The following is a 22876-nucleotide window of genomic DNA, read 5'->3' on the forward strand; positions in this document are numbered from 1 at the left end:
TCAGGGAAAGGTTCTCATGCCCTGTGTGAAGTCAGGATGTTAGGAAAAGGCCAGCATAGGCTTTTTGCCTTTCACATGGCCCAGAGCCAAAGGCAGCTGCCTTCAGGGTCAGCACAAGCTTCTAGCTCCCCAGTCTTAGGATGGGAGGTGGGTATACCTCCCAGACTGCCCCCAAACCAAGGGCCTCTATCAGATGACCCCATTCTCCAAAATGCCAGTGTACCAAACTGCAGGCTTGGGCCTGATAGAGGTAGCTGTGGGGGAGATGGTCCCCCAACAGCACACATTTGTCCTGTTCTCCTACCCCTGATGCTGCTGGGTTTTGGCCTCTGAGTTGCAAGTCTTCTCCTGTGCTCCTGTGTAGGAATCACTGTGAGACCCAAAGATGTTTTCTGCGCTGCCTCCCCGTTCCTTCCAGATCACCCCTCTCTGGGAGCACCCCTCTCTGGGAGTCCCATGTGTGCCCTTGGCTGGCTTGCACTGCACGCTAGTCCACTGCGGTGAGCAGAATGGCTCCCAGAGTTGTCGACACTTACCTCCCTGGAATCTATGACTATGCTGTGTTACTTGGCCAAGAGGGACTGTGCAAGTGGGATTAGGTATTCAACCTTTCAAAATAGGGAGACTGCCTGGATTAGCTTGGTGGGCCCAGTGTAATGATGTGAGCCCCTAAAAGGAGAGGACTTTCTGCATCTGGAGGCATAGGGGACAGCAGAAAGCTTCCATGTGTGACAAGAACCTGGCTGCAGCTGCCAGCTCTGGAGATGAGCCAGGGATGTGGGAGCCTCTGGAACCTGACGGGACCCCTGGCCAGCAGCCAGCCCTGCAGCCACGCGCACTGAATTCCATGAACAACTTGAAGAGGGTGGCAGCAAATGCCCCACCAGGTAAGAGTTTATCCCAGGCAAAACTCGCCCTCCGAGTTCCCGAGCTGGCATGCTAGCATCTGCATGCTTGCAGGAACAGGGCGTGTGTGGGAGCTGCCGGCTTCGTGTGTGATAAAGAGACAATGTGGAAGCCATGTGTTGGAGGGAAATATGTATCTCACAGACACATCCTTGTCTTACTTAACCCCAAGGAAAAAAGATAGTGTCATAGGTAGTGAGACGCATCTTGATTCCAGAGACAGTAAACATGAAAAATGTATGTCACGTAACTGATTACTGGTAAATAGCTAGTACAATGGGACGTGTATGATAATAGAGGAGTTATGCCAACTGCAAATAAAGCCACCATTCAGTGCTTCCGTGAAAGACATGATTGCATTTAACCTTCACAATATGAGCTGGCATCCTCTACATCTCCTTTGTTTCATGGATGTGGAAACTGAGGCCAACACTCGTTCAGGCCGGTGAATGGTGCAGTGAGAAGTGGACCCTAGTTCTTTCTCTAGAGCCCGCACTGTTTGATGTCTTGTTACACTGGCCCTGCTGTGTCCCCAGAGCCTGTGCTGTTTGACATCATGCTATGCTGCCACCGCTGTGTCTCCAGAGCCCACACTGCTTTATGTCACACTGTGTTGTCCCCACTGTGTCCCCAGAGCCCACAGTTTTACGTCATGCCCTGGCACATCCCCCAGGCTGCAACGGCCCAGCTGAGAGTGCAGTAGTCTCCCCCAGGGCGAAGCATCCCAGGGCTGCACAGCAGAGGGGATGCTTGAGGGGAGTCATAGACGCAGAGCCCTCACCAACCAGGGGAGCCATGGATGCGCAGCCCTCACTAACCAGGTGGGTCATGGACACACAGCCCTCGCCAACCAGGGGAGACGGCACTGGGGCCAGAAGCACGTTCCTCCTAGGCACAGGCATGAACAGGTGCACAGGGTCTGCAGGAACAGACCCAGACTTGGGTTGGCCTCCCCAAGAAGCAGGCCCTGAGACACATTTGTTGCTGGCAGTTTCTTGGGCGGTGAGGGAAACACCACTGAGAGTGTGGGGTTGGCTATAAAAAGCCTGTTATCTGGCTGCTCCCAGGTGGGCGGCTGCAGCCTCATGCCCAGAGACACTCTGGGAGCCAGTGTAGAGGAGGGCTAGCTAAGGGGCCTGAGTATCCACCCACCAGCTCCCCTCAGATACTGGCTGAGGATGTGCCTGAGGGTGTGCCTGGGGGGTGTCAGCCCCTAGCACTTCTGCCTGCTGCAGAAGGTAAAGCTGGCTCTGAGCCAAGGATGCTGCCAGGGAGGACAGGGGGAGCAACTGCAATTGGAAGTCACACATGGAGGCCGGAAAGGTGGGGACTCTGCTGGGCTGCTGCCTCCTTGTGTTCTGGGAACAGCTGTGGTGTGGAGTGTGTGTGTGTGTGTGTGTTTGTGGGGGTGTGTGTGTGTGCATGCATGCTGTGGAGGAATAGGAGGGAGTAGCAGAGGGTGTAGAGGAGAGGCAGGAGGAGAGGGCAGAAGGTGTAGAGGAGAAGCAAGAGGGGAGGGCAGAGGGCTTAGAGGGGAAGCGGGAGAGGTTGGAGTAGAGGGGAGGCAGGAGGGGAGGGTGTAGAGAAGAGGTAGAAAGGGAGGGGAGGGCATAGAAGGGAAGTGGAAGCTGGAGTGGAGGGGAGGGGAGGGTGTAGAGGGGAAGTGGGAAGGGAGAGGAGGGGAGAGCTTAGAGGAGAAGCAGAAGGGAAGGGTTTAGAAAGGAGGCGGGAGGGGAGGGCATAGAGGGGAAGTGGGAGGACAGGGTGGAGGGCATGGAGAGGAAGCAGGAGGGGAGAGCAGAGGGTATAGAGGGGAGGCGGGAAGGGAGGGCGTAGAGGGACTGCTCCACAGGACATGGCAGCCAATAGCAGGGTGGTGCATGGAAGCCACCTCTGTGCTCCCTATTTAAGCCACAGAAATTAAGCAACACAGCAGGGGACTGGGCAGGTGGGGCAAACAGTACTTCTAGCCTGTCTAGTCTCATCAGTATAAAATACAAGTAATAGGAGCCAATTTGTTTCTCTATCTTTCCTCTGTGTGCTCCTACGGATGGCTCTTTTGACAGGTCCACAGTGACAGCCCTGTGAAACCGGTAATGCTCTGGCCGCAGGGCGTGGGGTTATAATCTCATCCAAATCCCTCGCAATTGACAGAGACACTCTCTTCAGAGCTTTTGCGGTATGCGCCAACCACAAAAATCCTACTTGTCACAGCGAATCCTTAAGAATAAAAGGGGATTTAAATCAACATCATAAAGAAGTGAAGTGTATTCTTGCACCTTTAAAAGTCAGAACACGGAGAGGTGCTAACTCCAGAGAACACAAAAACAATCTGCTCTGGAATTCAGATGTAAATGCAAAACCAAAGTTCATATGATAGATTTAACCATTTTAAAAAGGAATTATGATTGAAACAAACATTCTACTTTACAGGAAGATAAATTTCTTCTCTTGCTTAAATTACCTTAAAATGTTTGAACATAGTATAGTCTGTCTACTAGAGATTTACACATCACAAATTTTAATTTGGTTCAATCTATAATGTGCTGTGCTCACATAACTATAGATCAACCCTGATGAAAAAGTCTTTACAGAGAATGGGATGTGATATTTACATCTACGGCGGAAGCACAGATGAGAAAGGTAGCAATACCAGCTTAGGTCCCTCATGTAGAATCCACAGTGACAAAGCTGGCTTCCGCTGATGCTTTCTCTTCTTTCAGAGAAAGCACTGTATTTAGAAGAGTCTCAATTAGGACACAGAGCCATTTCCTAATGATTAGAGGAATGTGATCAAGGCAAACTGCCTTTAATGCAGTATTCCTTGATACTCTTGCTAATTTTATAGGAAAATACAAGCTTTTTTTTTTTTCTTATTTTGCAAAGTGGCAAATTTTTTTATTTAAGGGGCTCTTTGAGGGTTTTCTTATTTGATTTTTCCTGTTCTCAATTCCCCTTATTCTCAAAGAGGAGAGACGAAGTGGAGATTCTCCTTCCTAGAGGGGGCCTCTACGGCTCCCTCTTATCAACAGTGGCTGTTACTGCAGAAGACAGGCCACTATGATAGTCATCACAGCCACTTAAGAATAAACCCATGACAGTAGCTGGAGAAATGAGAGAAATAAAGGCACTTGCTTCACAGTTTAATCTTATCATAAACTGAAAATAAGTTTAGTATTTCCTTAGCCACTGTACAATGCACACTCCCTAAACGTTAATATTTTCCAGCATTTAGAGCGGGGCAAGTCCAATGGACTTAATTTTATGTCCTCCCGCTCTTTGGTTCAGGAGTAATATGTTGCCCAGTTTTAGGAAGCATCTCTGTTCTCTTTTTTTTTTTTTTTTTTCTAGTTTAACAGAAGGTACTATCCAATAGTTTTAAACTTTTTCCTAGGTCAAAAAAATAATAGCAATAATAGAATAATTTCTTTCTTCTTTTTTTTTGAGATGGAGTTTTGCTCTTGTCACCCAGGCTGGAGTGCAATGCTGCGATCTTGGCTCACTGCAACCTCCACCTCCTGGATTCAAGTTATTCTCCTCCCTCAGCCTCCTGAGTAGCTGGGATTACAGAAGTGTGCCACCACACCTGGTTAATTTTTGTATTTTTAAGTAGAGATGGGGTTTCACCATGTTTGCCAGGCTTGTCTCAAACTCCTGACCTCAAGTGATTCACCCACCTCAGCCTCCCAAAGTGCTGGGATTACAAGCATGAGGGCCACCACAACTGGCCAGCAATAATAGAATAATTTCTGAACACCGATCATGATAGCCAAGTAAGAGGTATAGAAAAGCTTAGTGGCCTAAAAGCCGGAATAGGAGAGGGATCTATGTGACAGGGGCTTCACTGATCTATTTCCCAAGCTTCATGACTGGAGAATTCAGAAGGACATTTCTTGAAAATATTCAGAACATCAACACTTTGAATTTAATGGACTTATATTCTTCGGAAAGAAGACTAGCTGACAACACCACTTAGTGGCCCGGACATTACCTATGATGAAAAGAAAGGCCTTCGCCCTGGCTGGTTCAAAAGCAGTCCCGCGTAGTGCCGCCTCGCAGACGTACAGCCCAGTGTCTGCAGACGTCGGGTTGCTGATGGTGAGGCGTCTTCCAAAGCTGTGGAGGCCACTGGTGATTCTCACTCCATTCCTCTTCCAGGTCACACTCAGCTCCTCCACAGGTCTGTGGGAATGAAAGGCGTTTGTGACGATGATTGGGACTCATGTAGGCAGTGATCATTGTCTCAGGTACTCAGCACCAGGCTTGACAAAGCTAAGTCTACCAGGAAGCATGGCAGGTTGAACAAAGGACACCAAAAAATCAATCCAGAAATAGCTCTACTTCTTCCCAGCACGCATCAATGATGTATTCTGCTCAAGGGCTATTGAGCAAGGATAGCTAATTGCAGCAGCAATGGACCATGAGTGTTAATGATTCTGTTTGCTCAGGAAAAGGATGTTTAAAATAAATACTATGAGGGGACACAGCTACATGGAAGCAGGATGGTCCAAACTTGATTCTGAAGTGACCACTAAGGAGGCAGAGAACACCCTGGTTGAGGACAGGGAAAAGAGTAATGAACTTTTTCCTCTGCCTCCACTCCTCCCTCTTGCCTAGAGAGTGTCTCAGAGGAGCCCCACTACCACCCAGAGCTACACTGAAAGTGCTGCCCTATTGCAGTGGGGGGTCTGGAAGACGTCAGCATGTCCATTTCCTTATCTACCCATATATCGTGTTCATGGCCCAACTGGACAAACAAAACCACTGTTGCTAGAAGGCTGAGCCCCATGCACCAGTGTCTCCTTCTGTCATTAGCTCATCACAGGTCATGTAATATTTACTAGGATTCTCACAGGAGATACCCCTTGTACCTGGCACTGGCTATGCATTCCAAGGTGGTCTCACTGGATCCAGCCACCACACTTCTGTTGCCTGGGGGAACCACAATGGTGGGGGCCATGGTTTCAGATGTGCCAGTATCTCCTGTACAGAGGAAACAGAAATATCCATAAAATTCTAAGTACAGGGGCGCCCTGCTCTTATTTGAGGGGGATACGTTCCAGGATCCCTGGTGGATACCTAAAACTGAAGAGAGTACCAATCCCTACGGATACACAATGTCCCTGATGTGTTATGTTCCACTCAGGATTTTTCAACTCTATAATGGTACAAAAGCCACACACGTTTAGTCCACCCCTCGACTTACAACAGGGCTACAAAAATGCATTTTTGACTTTCGATATTTTCAACTTCCGATGAGTTTACTGGAATATAAGCCCGTCCTGAGTAGAAGAGAATGTGTTCAAAAGTTTTTGCTCTGTGTACATACCTATCATACATGCATAAGTGAGGCACACTAAGAGACTGACTACAACTAACAATGAAACAGAACAATTATAACATAATGTAATGAGAGTTACGCAAATGTGGTCCTTCCCTGCCTCTCAAAACATCTTACTGTACTGTACTCTCCTATTTTTGGACCATTGTTGACTGAGGGTAACAGAAACCACGGAAAGTGAAATGGCAGACAGGAGATAGGATGACTGGAGCATGACAAATGAGACTATTGTCAAGCAACGCTAACAGGAAACCCAAATCTCATGGCCCTATCTGAGCCCTCATGAGAAGCCCCAGGGCAGGGTCACTGCCGATGGCCTTTCTCAGACCACAGGAGCTGGGGTCCAGGCACAGTCAGTGTCCTCTGGCAGAATCCACAGCGCCTTATGCCACTGCTCTGTGTGTTGTGTGGCTAAGGGGCTTTATTTAAACTGTTTGCCATTTTCCAAACTGCTTGCTGGCTTTTTCTTTTATTGATTTAAGACTTTGCTTACTGAGTTACCTAGTCTACCTGCTATTTTGGAATGTGTTCAGTTCCACAAATATTTCACGTATCAGGCACTATGTCAGGCACGGTGTCATTGGAAAGCAGTGGGCATTCTTACTCGTGTCCAAACGTGCTTCCTTGGAGCCAATATATTCAATTAACAAAGTGTTTAGTTCTGTTGCTGCAGTTTCAATCCCTTTTTCCTTTCTGTAAAGTAAATATCCTGAATCTATGTTTTCTGAGTATCAAACTATAAATAATTTAGCTCATACTTCTGGTGACAAGGGAGAAAAAAATAGGACACATTTTTGCCACTTTTCTCCAAAATACATTTAACATCAAAATTAAACTATCCTCAGTACACTTTACTATTGTTTATTTAGGGAAAATGATGACCAATCAAACACTTCTAGAACAGGAATTTCAATAAAGGGTGGAGATGTAAGAGGCTGGAAATAAAAATAAATTTAAATAACTACAAATGCAAAACGCTTTATCTGTGCTTTACACTGAAGGGACCCACCACCATTGTGAGCAGTGGAGAAGGATTCTGGCAACTGAAAGGTTCTAGCCTGCCGGCGGGTGGTGCAATGAGGGCCACTGAGAGAGAACAACGGGAAAGAGAGGGCTGGCTTCTCATCAACACCGATTTCCCACAGCTCTGTGCTCTGGCTTGCACTACCTAAGCAGTATGTGATTTTTGTATTAAACGTGCATGTGAATTCTAAAAGAAAAACAAAGGCTTGATGCAGACAGAGCCAACTAATTAATGTTTTAAAACCTGTATGTTGCTTGCATGATGTGAAGTTGACTCTCACTCAGCCCCTGGGTCCCTGGGGGGCTGAGGCAGCCTGCCCCTTCCCCAGACTCTTGGCCTCTTAGCCAACCCTCCAAGCTTCTCCAGATACCTTCCTGCTGATGCCTTCCCTTTGTAAAATTGCCGAGATTCTTGGGCTGGTTAGGAGATTTCTGACAAGATGCCAGATTTCAGATACACTTATGATGGGGCAAAGGACATAAACGGAATGCCAGTCAGACTAACGGCCTGCCTGTCATCTGTGAATGTTGCTGATGAGGAATAAAAGACCGTAGAAGCTAATATTTGCAAATAGTTATGAGAAGTGAAGGAGGGCGGTGGCTAACGCTGACAGGTCCCTGAGCAAGGTGCTAATTTGGCATTAATCACTGCTCAGCCACTGTGGCAGATGAGGAAGCCCCAGCTCAGAGCTGGGGAGAACGCCTGAGGAGGATGGTCCTGGGGCCACTGAGTCCCCTCCTTCCCAGTCCCCTCCTCACCTCCTGGCAGACCCCAAGGGACTGTGCTGTGGACCTCAAGGCTGAGTTTGCAGCCCCTTAGGGCCAAGTGCAGCAGACACTGCATGTGCCCCTCCATCACGGGTTTCAGTTCCACCACAGGAGGAGGAAGCCATCCTTTGTGTTGATTCGCATGGAGCCTTAGAAGAGCAATGATAATATACATGCAAGGTCACCTCCAAGGTAAATTTAACTTATGGAAACCGCCACAGCAAGATCAAGGTTATGTATATCTTCTGATGGCAAAGCTATGCATTTTCTATTGAAACCGTGCAAAAATATTTCAGTAGAATTTTACTTAAGTGACCAGAATCCAGATATCCCAATAGCAAGGATAGTGCTCATTATAGTACATGATTCTGGTGTATTTTCTTCCTTTTACAAAAGTTGTTTTAAATTTCAATCAAATTCATATGTGCACATAAATTAAAAAGAACAGTACAGAGAGGCTTAAAATGAAACAAAACCATACCCCTTCCCCCTAACACAATCTCCCCTAAATCTGTTAATGTCTTATCTTAGTTTTTAGCTTTATGTCTTTAAATTATATGCATCTATTGCTATGTCTTGTTTTTAGCCAATTTTAGACATTACCTAATGGCTCTCCACTACAGCAGATGAGCTTTTAGCTCCCACCACTTCACAATACTCTCAAACAGGATTTTTACTACTTCAATTATTTACTTTTGTAACATATATGTGTGTGTGTGTGTGTGTGTGTGTGTGTGTGTGTATTTAAATAATACACGGATATGTATAGTTATAGAGATGTAGACATACATATATAGATATTTTTAAAAGATGTACATAGTGAAACCCCATGTCTACAAATATATATATATACACATACACACTCTTATGCAAATACATCTTTTTTAAAGGAAAGGCAATTAGAAATCCCAGGGGGAAAAAACCTGTAGAAGAAAAATATAATTTCTCTATACTGTCTAGTGGTGCAGTAATCTTTACATAATAACATACACACTATATGTTTATTTCAACTTTAGAATTGATCTATAGTCTAAAATGCCAGATGTAATTGTGCCTAGGAAACAGAATGTAAATATTTTTAACCTTGATGATATAAAACTGTAGAAGACAAAATGAAGTGGAAGAGCCAAAGAGAACTGAGGGTAAGTGTGGCTTCCCATTACACAATAGGGAGCGAAAAGCTACTGTTTCCAGTAGCACAAGAAATGTGTGTGTGTGTGTGTGTGTGTGCATGCACATTCTCATATATATGCTTTAGAGTTACAAAGGCCTAAACATACTGTTTGGACTATATTTTGAGAAGGATGTGTGAAGAGGCATGAGCTAAAAAAGCTCATCTATCACAGCAGGTCAACAGATAATGTCCAAAATTGGTAAATCAAGAAATAGCAATAGACACATATTATTAGAAGATGGAGTTAAATACTGGAACAAAGGCCTATGTGGAGAAGATTATGCCTCTGGCATGAGAGTGGGGAAAACGGCTGCGCTTCCTTTAAAGCCTTTTGTACTGTTCTCTTCTACCCACGTGCAGGCAATTTCCTGAGCTCCCTTTGAACACAGAGACATTCTCTTTCTTGTTCACTGAGGACTCGTCACTCTGAGACTGTCTTCCACTGCATTCTTGGGTAATATCCATCATTCCCTGGACCTCACTGTCTTCTTCTTCTTGGCATATGTTCTCACTTTGCCTGAGCACCCTTAAGCAACTTAAGAAAGGTAAGTTTTCAAAGTTCTTGAACGAAGTAAAGAATGATTTTTGGCCAGGCTTAGTGGCTCACATCTGTAATCCCAGCATTCCGAGGGGGCCAAGGTGAGCCACTCTCTTGAGCCCAAGAGTTTGAGACCAGCCTAGGCAACATGGCAAAGCCCTGTCTATAACCGAAAAAAAAAAAAAATCAGCAGGTGTGGTGGCACATGCATGTAATCCCACCTGCTCAGGAGGCTGAGGTGGAAGAATCGCTTGAATTCAGGAGTTCGAGACCAGCCTGGGCAACATAGTGAAACCTCATGTCTACAAAAATAATTTTTTTATTAGCCAGGTTTGGTGGTCTGTGCCTGTGGTACCATCTACTTGGGAAGCTGAGGTGGGAGGATCGCTTGAGCCCAGGAGGCTGAGGCTGCAGTGAGCTCTGATTATACCACTGCACTCTGGCCTGGGCAACAGAGTGAGACCCTGTCTGAAAAAAATAAATAAAATAAAATGTGTCTAAGTGTAGCAGGGGTTATACATTGTGCAAGGTAATTCAAAGGCCCTTTCACTCTAGAAATGCACACCCATTAGCATCAGATCCTTCACAATTTTCTCCCTTCTGCTTTCTGTTTCTCTTTCTAGGGTTCTTATTAGTTGGGTTTTAGGACTCTGGATTGATTCAATATGCTCTTACTTTTTTCCAATATTTTCCTTTTTCTTATTTTGGAAAGAGTGCCTCAACTTTATCTTCTAACTGGTCTTTTGGATTTTTATTTCAGTAACCATATTGTAACTCCCAAGACTTTTTTTTCTCCTCTGATTGTTCATTTTTCATAGCATCCTGTTCTTGCTTCATGGGTGAAATACATTTCTAAATGTCTCAGAGGGTATAAATACTTTCTGAAGTTCTGTTTTGTGTTCCTCTGGGATCTTTTTTCTCCCTTTTTGTTAATTTGATATATCTTTCACAGCAGGGACTCCGATCAAATGATCTCTGTGTCCTTTTATACATATGAATGAACCAGGAGATGTCAATTGACAACTTCACTTTAAAAAAGTGAAACAATCACTATTATTCTGAAGGGACCCTGCATCCCAGAGTGTGAATGCCTTTTCTCTGGGGCCATTCATTCTCCATAGCCTTATGTTTGTCTGTCCATCTACCTTTTTAATCTAGCTTAAGTATTCTGCTTACAGTTCAAGGGGTAACAAGTAGACTGTCCTTTTTTTTTGAGACAGAGTCTCACTTCGTCACCCAGGTTGGAGTGCAGTGGTGCGATCTCGGCTCACTGCAACCTCCACCTCCCATGTTCAAGCGATTCTCCTGCCTCAGCCTCCTGAGTAGCTGGGATTGCAATGTAGACTGTTCTTTATAAAAACTACCAATGGCTCCCCTGTTTTTAGCTCTCTGTCAAAGCCAGCTCCTCCAGGACCAAGTCTGCTCCCAGTGTCCCCAGGCTGAGGCCTTCTGCCCCAGTGGTTGTGATGCCTCCTTCCGAGAACTGCTCTCTGGGTGTTTGTCCTCATGCTTCATTGATACTGGCGCCTTTTCCTTTTTGTCATTGTGGACCTCAGTCTCTGCCTGTTTTACTGCTTTTGAGTGGGTTTTTGCTCCTTTTGTAAGCAGGAAGAGGTCAATGGATGGGCTCTGTCTGCTATTTTTTACCTGTCATGATGGCTTTTCTACCAAAAGTTTTTCCACGTTCAATTTTTAGAAGATGCAAAGAATATCTAAGCATTTTTTTAAAAAATGAAACAACCTTTTTATTTCAGTTATTTGCATAATATCTGAGCTATAATAAACATTCAACAAATACTCAATGATTAATTTATAAATATTCTAACATAAAGAGCTACCGCAACTATTACTTTTTGTTTCAACACCCTATATTAACAAAACATTTTTAAATGCCATATACCAATGAATAAGGCCTCAGTTCTAAGAACAAAAACAAAATAATAGAGAAAGGAATTCTGTTTTGCCAAGCTCCCATGTAGCCACTAAACATCTTGCTAAATGATTTACACATGTTGCCCATTTAATATAATGACAACCCAGTAAGATAACAATTGTTATACCCTTTTTACAGATGAGAAAATTGAGGCCCTAAGTCACATGGTTTCAAGTGAGAGAAAGGCTTTAAATCATGGAATGTCTTCATCCAAAGTTTATAATCTTACTTTTACATAATGCTGCCTCCTCCTAACAAAAATACTGGTTGTGCTCTGTTAAGCAAAAATTAAGTTAACTAGAATACTCTTTCCCCCAAGCATTTTCTTAATTGAGACTTTACAGTTGTGTTCTCAACTAAACATTTCCCAGGCTGATTTTAGGTGGCTGGAGGTGAAGACACTGAATCAAAAGAGGATTTCTGCAGAAGTCAGCAACCAACGGGCGCCAGGTAGCTTCAGAGGCAGAAAGGCAAACACTTCAGATGACGCCTCTTTGTAGTTAAAGGAATAAAGTACATGTAGCAGAGGGAAATGGAGCCTAATCCTAGTCAATTTCCCCCACAAGAACCTCTTTACTCACTGAAGAGGCTGAGGAAGGAGAAGCTGTCGAGGTCACATTTAATTAAAAAGCACACTGAAAGAATATCAAGTCTCTGAAATAGAAAAAAAATAAAAGTTCAAAGTTAACCTGAACTGCTAAGCTGTGGAATTACTACAGATAAAGTAGGATGAATGCAAACATCCCGTTCCATGGCAGCCCTGCAAGGTGCTCCAGGTGGAAGAGCGGGCAAATGAGGAACAGCAGGTCATGAAGCCTCTGTGCTAGGAACACAACCAGAAGGAAGGGGTGGGGTGGGGGAATGAGCCCTGCCCTCAAGGAGGTGAGGAAAGAAAGCAGTTCCGTGGACAGCTGGACACACAGCCTTCCATGCAGAGAGAACAGAAAATGCAAGATCCCATGGAGGAGGGGAGAGGAGGGAGGAGGAGGAGAAAATGGGGGGAGGAGGGGGAGGGGAAGGGGAAGGGAGGAGGGGGAAAAGGAGAAAAGAGGGAGAGAAGGAGGGGGAGGGGAGGGGGAAGGAGGGGAGGAGGGAGAGGAACGAATAGAAGGAAGGAAGAGGGAGGAGGGAAGGAAAGGAAGGAGTGAAGGGGAAGAAAGGAAGAGGGAAGAGGCCGAAGTGGGAGAGATGGGGAGGGAGGTGGGAGGGAGGAGAAAGAAGAGGGGAGGGAGGAAGGGTGGAGAAAGAAGAGGGGAGGGAGGAAGGAAGGGAAAGAGAGAGAAGGAAGTGGGGGGCGGGGAGGAGGAGAAGGAGAAGGAGGAGGAGGAGGAAGCAGTGGCTAAACCTTGAGCCTTGTGGGAAGGTGGGAAGCCCGGTCACAGCTCAGAGGGCATATCTTGCCCTTGGGGCTCTGAGCACAGTTGTTACCCTACACTTTTGTACAAAGATCTCAGCACCTCATTAAAAAACACAGCCTTCTATTTTCAGGAAAAGTCTAAACATCTGAGACAGAAAATCCCATGTTTTGGTTTACTCTATTAAAACCACTGTCCTCTGAGTCTGAATTTACAGCTGAGTGCTCCTGGCCAATATGCCTCTTGAAACCTTCGCAGCAGCTAGCTTGAACCAGGACAGATCATGGGCCATTCCCTGAACACCACCAGGCTGCTCCCTGAGCCATACTAGAAAACAGTGAGGTCAAAGCTGCCCTCAACCAAAAGATGCTGAGTCATATTTTCCATGAGCCATGAGTCTCACACATAACTTCCAAGTGAAAACGGGCAAAATGAACAACATAAATAGACGTTTCCAACAAGAAATGGCTTTGTTACGAGAAAAACCGTAGTACAAGTGCCATAAATTCTAAGATTAAAAACAATCTCCAGGGTTTTCCTTTTTAGTGTGTCTATATCTATAGGGTTTTTGTTTTTGTAAAAACAGGATTCTATTAAAAAAACGGCATGTAAGGGGGTCTATAGGACCATTTGAAAACTCAGTATCTTCCTGCTCCAAAAATGACTGGTCTAAATTTGTAGAAACAAAAAAGAAAACAATATTTTTTAAATAATACACGCACACAGAAAAGACTCTATCTTTAAAACTCCATGTTGAGCCATACGTTCTTTTGCTTATTTTAAATATTTTTTCAATATCCTATCATAGTATTTATTGATTATGTTGTTCAGATAATAGTTGAAAAATGCTTAAAATTTTGCCAACTGTTTATCTGGAGAGAAGATGAAGGGATCCCTCTCAAACCACTGCCTTGGGGACCCCCGCTCATCTGACACTGCTTCCTGCAGAATCGTTACCTGTTGGTGGGCTGGCTGGTCCATGTGAAACAAGGAGAAACGCATGTGTTGTCTTTGTACCCAGCAAAGCATCTAGATGACAACAGTCTGACAATGAGCACTTGCTGAGAGAAGAAGGAAGTCTTGTCCAAATACGCCACGGCTGGTTATCACCAGCAGATCATGATCACTACAGGATGGCTACAACAGTAACAATTGCCTCTTATTTCAGGAGCACTATGGCAGGTGCTGGGGATACAAAGTTGAACTGGCTAATGTCCATGTCATCAGAGTTTCCGAGTTTGGGGGAGGATGACAGCCACATGAACAGAGTAAGTGCATTGTTGCAGGACTATGAGAGCAAAGTGAAGGGATCTGGCAGGACATGGAGGGTGGGTGCGGCACTGAGGTAAATTCTTCCAGGGGAAATTGGGAGAGGCTTGAGCAGGGAAGATGGATAGGTATCCCCCAGTCAGACAATGGAAGGAAAGGCATTTCAGGAATAGGAGAAAGGGAGGGAACCCATTTGGCCCATTTGGGAAAATTGAAGCAGTTCTTGGTGGTTGAGGGGCAGCTGGGGCATGGGCGTGGCCACAGCAGGCCACGGAGGAGGCAGGAGCACCATACTAAGGAGTGTTGACTTGATCCAGCAGGGGATGGGCAGGCAGGGAAGGGCTTCAAGGATGAAAGCCACATCCAGACTTGCACACTGTCTACAGCGGGAAGGAGCATTGTGAGGGAGCCACAGCCAAAGCCTACCACAGGGGTCAGGAACAGGGTGTGAAGCCCAGTGGGTCAAAGGTGTTGCTAAGAGGATGAAGAAAGACGGGGGTGAGTATGACAGACAGAAGGGGACAAAGGGATGGGTAAGAAGGACAGAGGTGTCCAAGGCCCCTCACTTCTCTCCAGGTCTCTGGCTTGAGCTGCTTGGTGGGTGGGTGGCCGGGCAGCTTATAAGAGGGGAAGTTCAGGAGACAGACAGGGGCTGGGAGTGGCAATGCTGGCATGTCAGGAGGGAGGAGAAGGGGAGATGTTCTGCAGAAGCCGCCTGAGCTTCCTAAAAAGTACCTGTGAGGTACCCAGGTGTGCAGGTTCAGGGGTTTTGTGGGCAGTGACTAAAAGTAGCAGACCAAGAGGCCATTCCATGAGAGTGTGAGGAGCGAGCACAGGAGACAGCCTACAGAGGAGCCAGGGAGCACTGACCTTAGAGACAGAGTCTGGCTTTGTCACCCAGGATGGAGTGCAGTGGCATGATCTAAGCTCATTGCAACCTCTGCCTCCCAGGTTCAAGTGATTCTCCTGCCCCTGCCTCCCGAGTAGCTGGGACTACAGGTGCCTGCCATCACGCCTGGCTAAGTTTTGTATTTTTTAGTAGAGACAGTTTCACCATGTTGCCCAGGCTGGTCTTGAACTAGACTTCAGGTGATCCGCTGGCCTCGGCCTCGCAAAGTGCTGGGATTATAGGTGTGAGCCACTGCACCCAGCCAGCACTGACCTTTAAAGAGCAGGTTCAGGGAGGCCACTGAGGACAGTGAGAATGATGGCCAGAGCCGTGAAGGAAGAGAAAGAAGCTATAAAACAAAAAGGAAAGAGGCTACTGTTTTTTCCAAATAAACAGGAGCTTCCGTGTATAAAACCAAGGCTATGTCTGTTCGAGTTTTAAGATGAATCTTAGAGTTTGCCTTCTAGGTAGGTGGCTAAGGAATGCAGACCTATTGAGAAGCAGAAGTCCTGACCCCCACTGAGCAGGGTTTCACTGCCCCACAAAGCATGTTTGGAACATTAACCAACTTGAATCCATATTCTGTTCAGTTCTATAGGTCAGTTTCTGCAACCAGGTGGGCTCCAGCCTTCCTCCACCTGCTTTCTGATAATGAGAAGCATAGTAACTGGTCTTTCCTGGCTTTTGACATTCCTCATGCATGGCAAGGTATACTGGTGGTCTTTCAAGGGATGGGTGAAGACAGCTTCATGACACTTCACTTAAAATCAGGTGAACTTTTCTGCTTATCAATTGCCTTTGAAACCACGTGAAGACTCACCTTTCTCTGCACTGTTAAAATGGCCTGGTGAAGTAATTAAGTGCTTGCCTGTCTGCAAAAGCATCTCAGAGCAACAGCTGTGTTGGATCTCTTGCCACCAAGGGGGGAAGGAGTCTTGATAGCTCAGGCTGTGACTCTGTCCCCGGGATACATATTTTTAGACACTTATACACACAAGTCTCATAAAGAGATATACATACAAATATATGTATATCTCCAAGAACCCAGATAAGTTATTATTTTTTTCTTAAAATGTTCAAAGTGAAAGACATGCAGCCAGTAGGCAGATCCAGGTCATTCCCAGCCCACCAAGAGGCCAATCTCTTGTGGCAGAACCTGGGCAATTTTGAGATGCACTTTACGGTGAAAACTGAAATACACTGTGATTTCTCTCTTAACAGGAAACAATATGTTCACTAAATAGAAAATTCTTTCCACACTTTCCTTCCCCAAATTCACTTTCTTAATCTGTACTCACCCAGTCCCTGGACTGGTAAAGCTGGTTTATACCTTCCTGAGTGTTATTTTGTTGTGCATGGAGGACATTTTCTAGTTTTTTTGGAAGCTGCCTCCTGTATAGTTCATCATCCAGAAGGCAATCACGAATGTGAAAGGCATTACAATCATGCAGTGAGAGGAATCAGACAGGTGGGGACAGGGGAGGCTCCTGAGTGTACAAACCCAACTCCAAAAGCTCTAATCCTGAAAAATTTCCTGGAGACAACTGTTCCCAGCTGACTAGATTCTTCTCATTTCCTGCCCAGCAGGAGGAGGGAAAGGGAAAGTGGGAGGAAATACAGCGGCATGTATGTCCCATTTCCAATTCTATCTTTACACGCACCTTCATTTTTATCTCAATACACTGCTTCTGGACTTTTCTACTGACAAGAGACGATAAATAAAATAATATGACACTTTGAGGAACAATCCAGCAGTTTCTTTTCTTCTCATTTGTAACATATTTGAAAACTTACACATTTGGAAATGAATGGAAGGTAACAAAGAATGTATCTTCTGCTTTTTACTGGGCAGAGAAAAATGCAGGTGATAAAAGACAATGCTGCAGTTGGCTCATAGATTTGTTTATTTCAGGAAAAGCACAAATTGATAAACCATAAAATAGGTGTGTGGATTTAGGAGCTGCATGATTGGACACTGGAGTGTTGCAAATATCTGACTCAAGAGACAACAGCTGAGGACCTGCTTTTTATCCAAACACACAAATGCATTATCTTCCACCGAGTAGAAGAACCTGCCCCAGTAGAAAGACTGGGACTGTAGGCCTTTTCAGTGGACCAAGGGGTAAGAAGATATTTGTCTCAAGATTAGGTCCACTTCTGAATGGAATTCTAAAGTTTCTGAGAATGTTAGCAGGGATGTCATAGAGCACTTTTAGCTGCTATAAGAAATGGCCTGGAGGCCAGGTACAGTGGCTTAAGCCTGTAATCCCAGCACTTTTGGAGTTTGAGGTGAGTAGATTGCCTGAGGTGAGGAGTTCAAGACCAGCCTGGCCAACATGGTGAAATCCTGTCTCAACTAAGCATACAAAAATTAGCTGGGCATGGTGGTGGGTTGCCTGTAATCCTAGCAACTCGGGAGGCTGAGGTAGGTGAATTGCTTGAACCTGTGAGACGGAGGTTGCAGTGAGCCGAGATCATGAGACTCCATCTCAAAAAAAAAAAAAGAAAGAAAAAAGAAAAAAGAGTGGAGGTGACAGGCAAACTGAGTCAGAAGCTGGTGCTGGGGTTGAGGANGTGAGCCGAGATCACGCGACTGCACTCCAGTCTGGGTGACAGAACGAGACTCCGTCTCAAAGGAAAAAAAAAGATACGCTCTTGAGTGATTCTGCCAAGCATGCAAACCCGGGCGTGAAGCCCAAGCCCATTAGGGCAACTGATGCCCATATGAGGCTATTAGCACAGATAATGGGAACCTGCAAGACACGCAGGCAGGGGCCCTTGAAGCCTTGGTCCTCCTTGACCCAAACTGCAGGAGCTCCTTGGCACAAAGCTCTTTTCAAAGTTGAAATGAGAGACACAAAACATTGAGAAGTTGCTAGGCAGAGTGGTTAATATTCCTAGATCCGTCCAAGGAACACCATTGTGTTTAATACCTTGGAATGGAGGGATCAAAACCGACCTTTGATTTTGTTTTTAATATCCACAAAACCATCATTTGAAGCCCAACGTTTAAGAGCAGTGAGGACACAAGCTCACTGTCCTGATGATCCTGCCTCTGCAGGCCGGGTAATTCTGCCGCAGGCCTTTGTTCTTCCCCATGGTTCTCAGCTCCATCTGAAGGATGACTTGCTGTGCTTGTTTTGTTCATGTCTGTCTCTCCGCACTGGAATGCAGGATCTGCCCATATTCCCAGGGCCTAGCACAGTGCCTGACATGTAAGAGGGGCCTTGTAAGTATCTGCTGAGTGAACAGAGTGAGTCCTTGGGACAAGACTCTCCTCCCAGCGTAGACCTCTGCATGGCCAAATGTCAAACACCTGAGAGGGCGCCTCTTCAGATCACAGTGCAATCTTCTTGAGAACTGCCATGCTCTTGAGGCACAAGCCATTGTGTGGGCAGCTTCCTTGACATGTCCCTGAAGACCAGGCATACTATGACCACAGCCAGGCAGCCAGGGCTTCTGCTTCACAGCATCTCCAACATTCCTGAGCTTCGGCTGCACCTGACCATGTGGCGTTCTCTGAAACATCCCCTCTGCCCTCCTCTGATCTGAGTGTCCCCACCTATAACAGCTCTTGCCATTCCTACCTCGTCCCCACCCCTACTGCTACCTCCTGAAATCCCACCCATCCAGCAAGGCCCAGAGGACACAGCGCCTCCTCTATGCAGACTTCCCAGGACCCTTGATTAAAGTGGCCTTTCCTCTTTGTACTTTTGGTATACTTTTTTTTTTTTTCCTCATTGGGGTTAAATACACAAAACATAAAATACCACCTTAATCATTTCTAAGTGAACAGTTCACTGGTGTTAAGCACACTCAAGCTGTGGTGCAGCCATCACCACCATGTATCTCCAAAACGTTTTTATCTTCCCAAACTGAAACTCTGCACCCCATTAAACACTCACGCCCCACTTCCTCCTCCCCAGCCTCTGGCACCCACCATCCTACTTTCTGTCTCTATGAACTTGATTCTGGATACCTCATGTAAGTGGAATCATACTGTACTTGTCTTTTGGTGGCTGCCTTAATTCACTTACCATAATGTCTTCAAGGTTCACTGCTGCAGCCTGTGTCAGAATTCCCTTCCCTTTCAAGGATGAATAGCATTCCACTGTGTGGAGGGGCTCCGTTGAGTTTATCCCCTGATGTGTCAATGAACACTCGGGTTGCTCTCATCTTTTAATTAGCATGAATAGTGCTGCCATAAACAGGCGTACAAACATCTATTCAAGTCTCTGCTTTCAGCTCTTTTGGGTATATATCCAGAAGTGGAATTGCTAGACCATGTGGTAATCTGATGTTTAATTTTTAGAGGAACCACCATGCTGTTTTCCAAAGTCTGCTTTGTTATACATTGCTCCAGCAGTGCATAAGGGTTCTGGTTTTTCCACATCCTTGCCAACACTTGTTATTCTGTGTTTGTTTTGCTTTCTGTTTTTAATTACAGCCATCCTAACGAAAGTGGGGTGGTCTTTCATTGTGGTTTTAATTTGCATTTCCCTCATGCTTAGTGATGTTGAGTATTTTTTCATGTGCTTACCGGTCATTTGCATCTCTTATTTGGAGAAATGTCTATTCCAGTTCTTTGCCCATTTATAAATCAGCTTATTTTTTTGTTTTTGAGTTGTAGGAATTCTTGGTATAGTCTGGATTTTAATTCCTTATTATATATGCAATTTGCAAATATTTCCTCCCATTTCATGGGTTGCCTTTTCACTCTGTTGACAGTGTCCTTTGATGCAGAAGACTTTTATATTTTTATTTTTTTGAGATAGCATCTCACTCTGTTGCCAGGCTGGAGCTCAGGGGCATCGTCTCAGCTCACTGCAACCTCCACCTCCTGGTTTCATGTGATTCTCCTGCCTAAGCCTCCCAAGTAGCTGGGATTACAGGTGCCTGCCACCAGGCCCAGGTAATTTCTGTATTTTTAGTAGAGACAGGGTTTCATCATGTTGGCCAGCATGGTCTTGATCTCTCGACCTTGTGATCTGCCTGCCTTCGCCTCCCAAAGTACTGGGATTACATGTGTGAGCCACTGTGCCTGGTCTGCAGAAGAGTTTTTAATTTTGATTTTTTCTTTTGTTGCCTGTGCTTTTAGTGTTATAAATATCATTGCTAAATCTAATGTCATCAAGTTTTCTTCTAGGAGTTTTACAGTTCTAGGTCTCACATTTAGGTAGTTGATCCATTTTGCATTAATTTTTGTACATGGTGTCAGGTGTGCAGTGCACTTACTATACTCTGTTAATGACGCTTTGTAACAGGTGCTGCCTTTGCCCTGCCCATCGTCCCTGGCACTAACCATTCACCTACAGGCCCTGGGCCTTCTGCAAGCACCCATCAGTTCCTATCAAAGGCCATTCTCTGGCCAGAGATATGGCCGGCTTACAAAGGTGAGGCAGATAGAATAGAATGCTCTCTGAAAGTTGTTCTTGCCAATACAGGAGGGGAGTTGATGCATAAATACCCAGGCTTTCTCCCCTCCTCAGGTAAGCAATGGGGCAAGCAGCTTCTGCTCAGTCTTCCTGGAGTTTCCTCGGAGCTGAGCCTCACTGCTCACCACAGTGATGAGCACAATGATGAATGCTCACCAGCGCCTTTCCCAGCTGTGTCTCTTTTACACACTCCTCTACTCACACTTCCTGGGGTCAGCGCTCAATGCATTATTGCAGGTACATCTTTGTTGAGCTCACAGTCTCTGCTTCTGGGGAAAGTAGGATAAGCATCAGGATCAGCTCGGTGTGGTGGCTCTTTCAGCCATGTACATTTGTACACATGCTTATCTGCCCCACTCCTTGCAAACTCCTGGAAGGCACATGATTCTTGTGGACCCCTGTAGGCTTCAGAGCATCTGGCAAACAGTAAGTGCCTAATAGATGTTTGCTAACATTGCATGAGTCTAACTTTACATTTTCCAAATAGACATCAACACCTGTTCCTACAATTTCCTCACATTAAGAATTTTGCATGCATATTTTCAGAAAAGCAGCAGAGCTCAGCTCCTGGGATGTCTGTGACCATTGGGCTCCAGTCCGCTAATAATCAGATGTTCTTTGCATAGCATGTGATTCACAAACAGTATCTGTAACTAGAAAAGTGTCTTTAATAGATAAACCAAGAACAAAGACATTCAATCCCAAGTCCCTGGAGAAAACAGAAAATTGTCTTAACAAACGCTTTGAACACATGAGAGAAAGAAAAAGGGAGATAAATAAGAGGGAAGGGGTCACAGTCTGTTCAGAGAATGTGTCTTGAAATTTACCATTATGCCCCCTCCTTAAAATACAAGAAAGATCTTTAGAAAACCAGACTAAATTGAAGTTATTTTCTCTTGCTACAGATATCTCTGTTCTACGCACAGACTAGAAATTATGGCTATTGATGCTGAAGGTAAATTCATAGTCTAGTTATAAAGAAGCCTGCCTGGATGCCATGCTGCTGGTGAATGGCCCCAAGGCTGCTACATTGTGAAGACTTTCTTAATGGGAACAACATCAGATGGAAAGCTTTCTCTTCCATACCCTCCCCTCACCATGGGGAAAACATACAGAGCCAAATGCCAACATTTTGATAGGGTTCCTGGGGCTTCCGTTTCCAACCAGAAAGAGCACTCCATGGACCATCAGGTCACTCCCTTTTTATTTTTTCGTATCTTAAGTAAAACCAGACTTTCTCAGGTTAGAAATTTAAAAACCAAATGCTGAAAGATAGCAGTATCCAGAACAGAAGAAATATATTGAAATATGTATGTGTGTATGCATGTGGGTGTGTATATATATATATATTTCTCTTTTTTTTGAGATGGAGTCTCCCTCTGTTGCCCAGGCTGGAGTACAGTGGCACAGTCTCAGCTCACTGCAACTTCCGCCTCCTGGGTTCAAGCGATTCTCATGCCTTAGCCTCCTGAGTAGCTAAGACTACAGGTGCTCACCACCATACCCGGCTAGTTTGTTTTTTTTTATTTTTATACAGATGAGGTTTTACCACATTGACCAGGCTGGTCTTGAACTCCTGACCTTGTGATCTGCCTGCCTTGGCCTCCTGAAAGCGTTGAGATTACAGGCGTGAGCCACTGTGCCCAGCCCAGAAGAAATATTTTTATCAGCCATAGGGCATTTTCTTTTTCATGTATTCCCATCTTAAAAGCAAAGGTTTATACAAATATACCAAGGAACACTTCCTCTGCCATGCTTTTAGATAATCTTACTTATCTCATTTTTGAGGTGCATGAACTCTCAGGAAGAAACTCTTGCAGGGTTTCTATCCCAACCAATATCAAGTGACTGTGACTACTCAGTGTTCCAGAATGGTAAGGAGCAATAAGCAACTGAAGCTAACCAAGTCCTCTGACTGCATTCATTCCAAAATGGTTCCAGGAATGGAACAGCATCCCAGGTCCTAGCATCAGCATCAGCTGGGCGTGGCGGCTCACACCTGTAATCTCAGCACTTTGGGAGGCCAAGGCGAGATGATTGCTTGAGCCCAGGAGTGTGAGACCAGCTTTAGCAACATGATGAAACCCTTTATCTGCAAACATTTTTTAAAGTTAGCTGCGAGTGGTGGTGCAAGCCTATAGTCCCAGCTACTCAGCAGGCTGAGACAGGAGAATCATGTTAGCCCAGAAGGTCAAGGCCATAGTGAACTATGATCATGTCACTGAACTCCATCCTGTCTCAAAAA

The 22876-nt window shown here is 45.2% G+C and overlaps 1 protein-coding gene across 1 annotated transcript in view; it reads right to left on the reverse strand.

The window, feature by feature from the left end:
- SDK1 (sidekick cell adhesion molecule 1) overlaps positions 1-22876 on the reverse strand; it is a 982297-nt gene that overhangs the window by 297225 nt on the left and 662196 nt on the right. The window contains exons 6-7 of the mRNA XM_017533779.2: positions 5778-5889; positions 4898-5088 (exon numbers count right to left, since the gene is read on the reverse strand). Of these exons, the coding sequence (XP_017389268.1) occupies positions 4898-5088; positions 5778-5889 (303 nt within the window). The remainder of the gene's footprint in view (positions 1-4897; positions 5089-5777; positions 5890-22876) is intronic.

The sequence above is a fragment of the Cebus imitator genome, unplaced genomic scaffold (genome assembly GCF_001604975.1).
Source record: "Cebus imitator isolate Cc_AM_T3 unplaced genomic scaffold, Cebus_imitator-1.0 Scaffold82, whole genome shotgun sequence".
In the NCBI taxonomy this organism is placed as follows: domain Eukaryota; kingdom Metazoa; phylum Chordata; class Mammalia; order Primates; family Cebidae; genus Cebus; species Cebus imitator.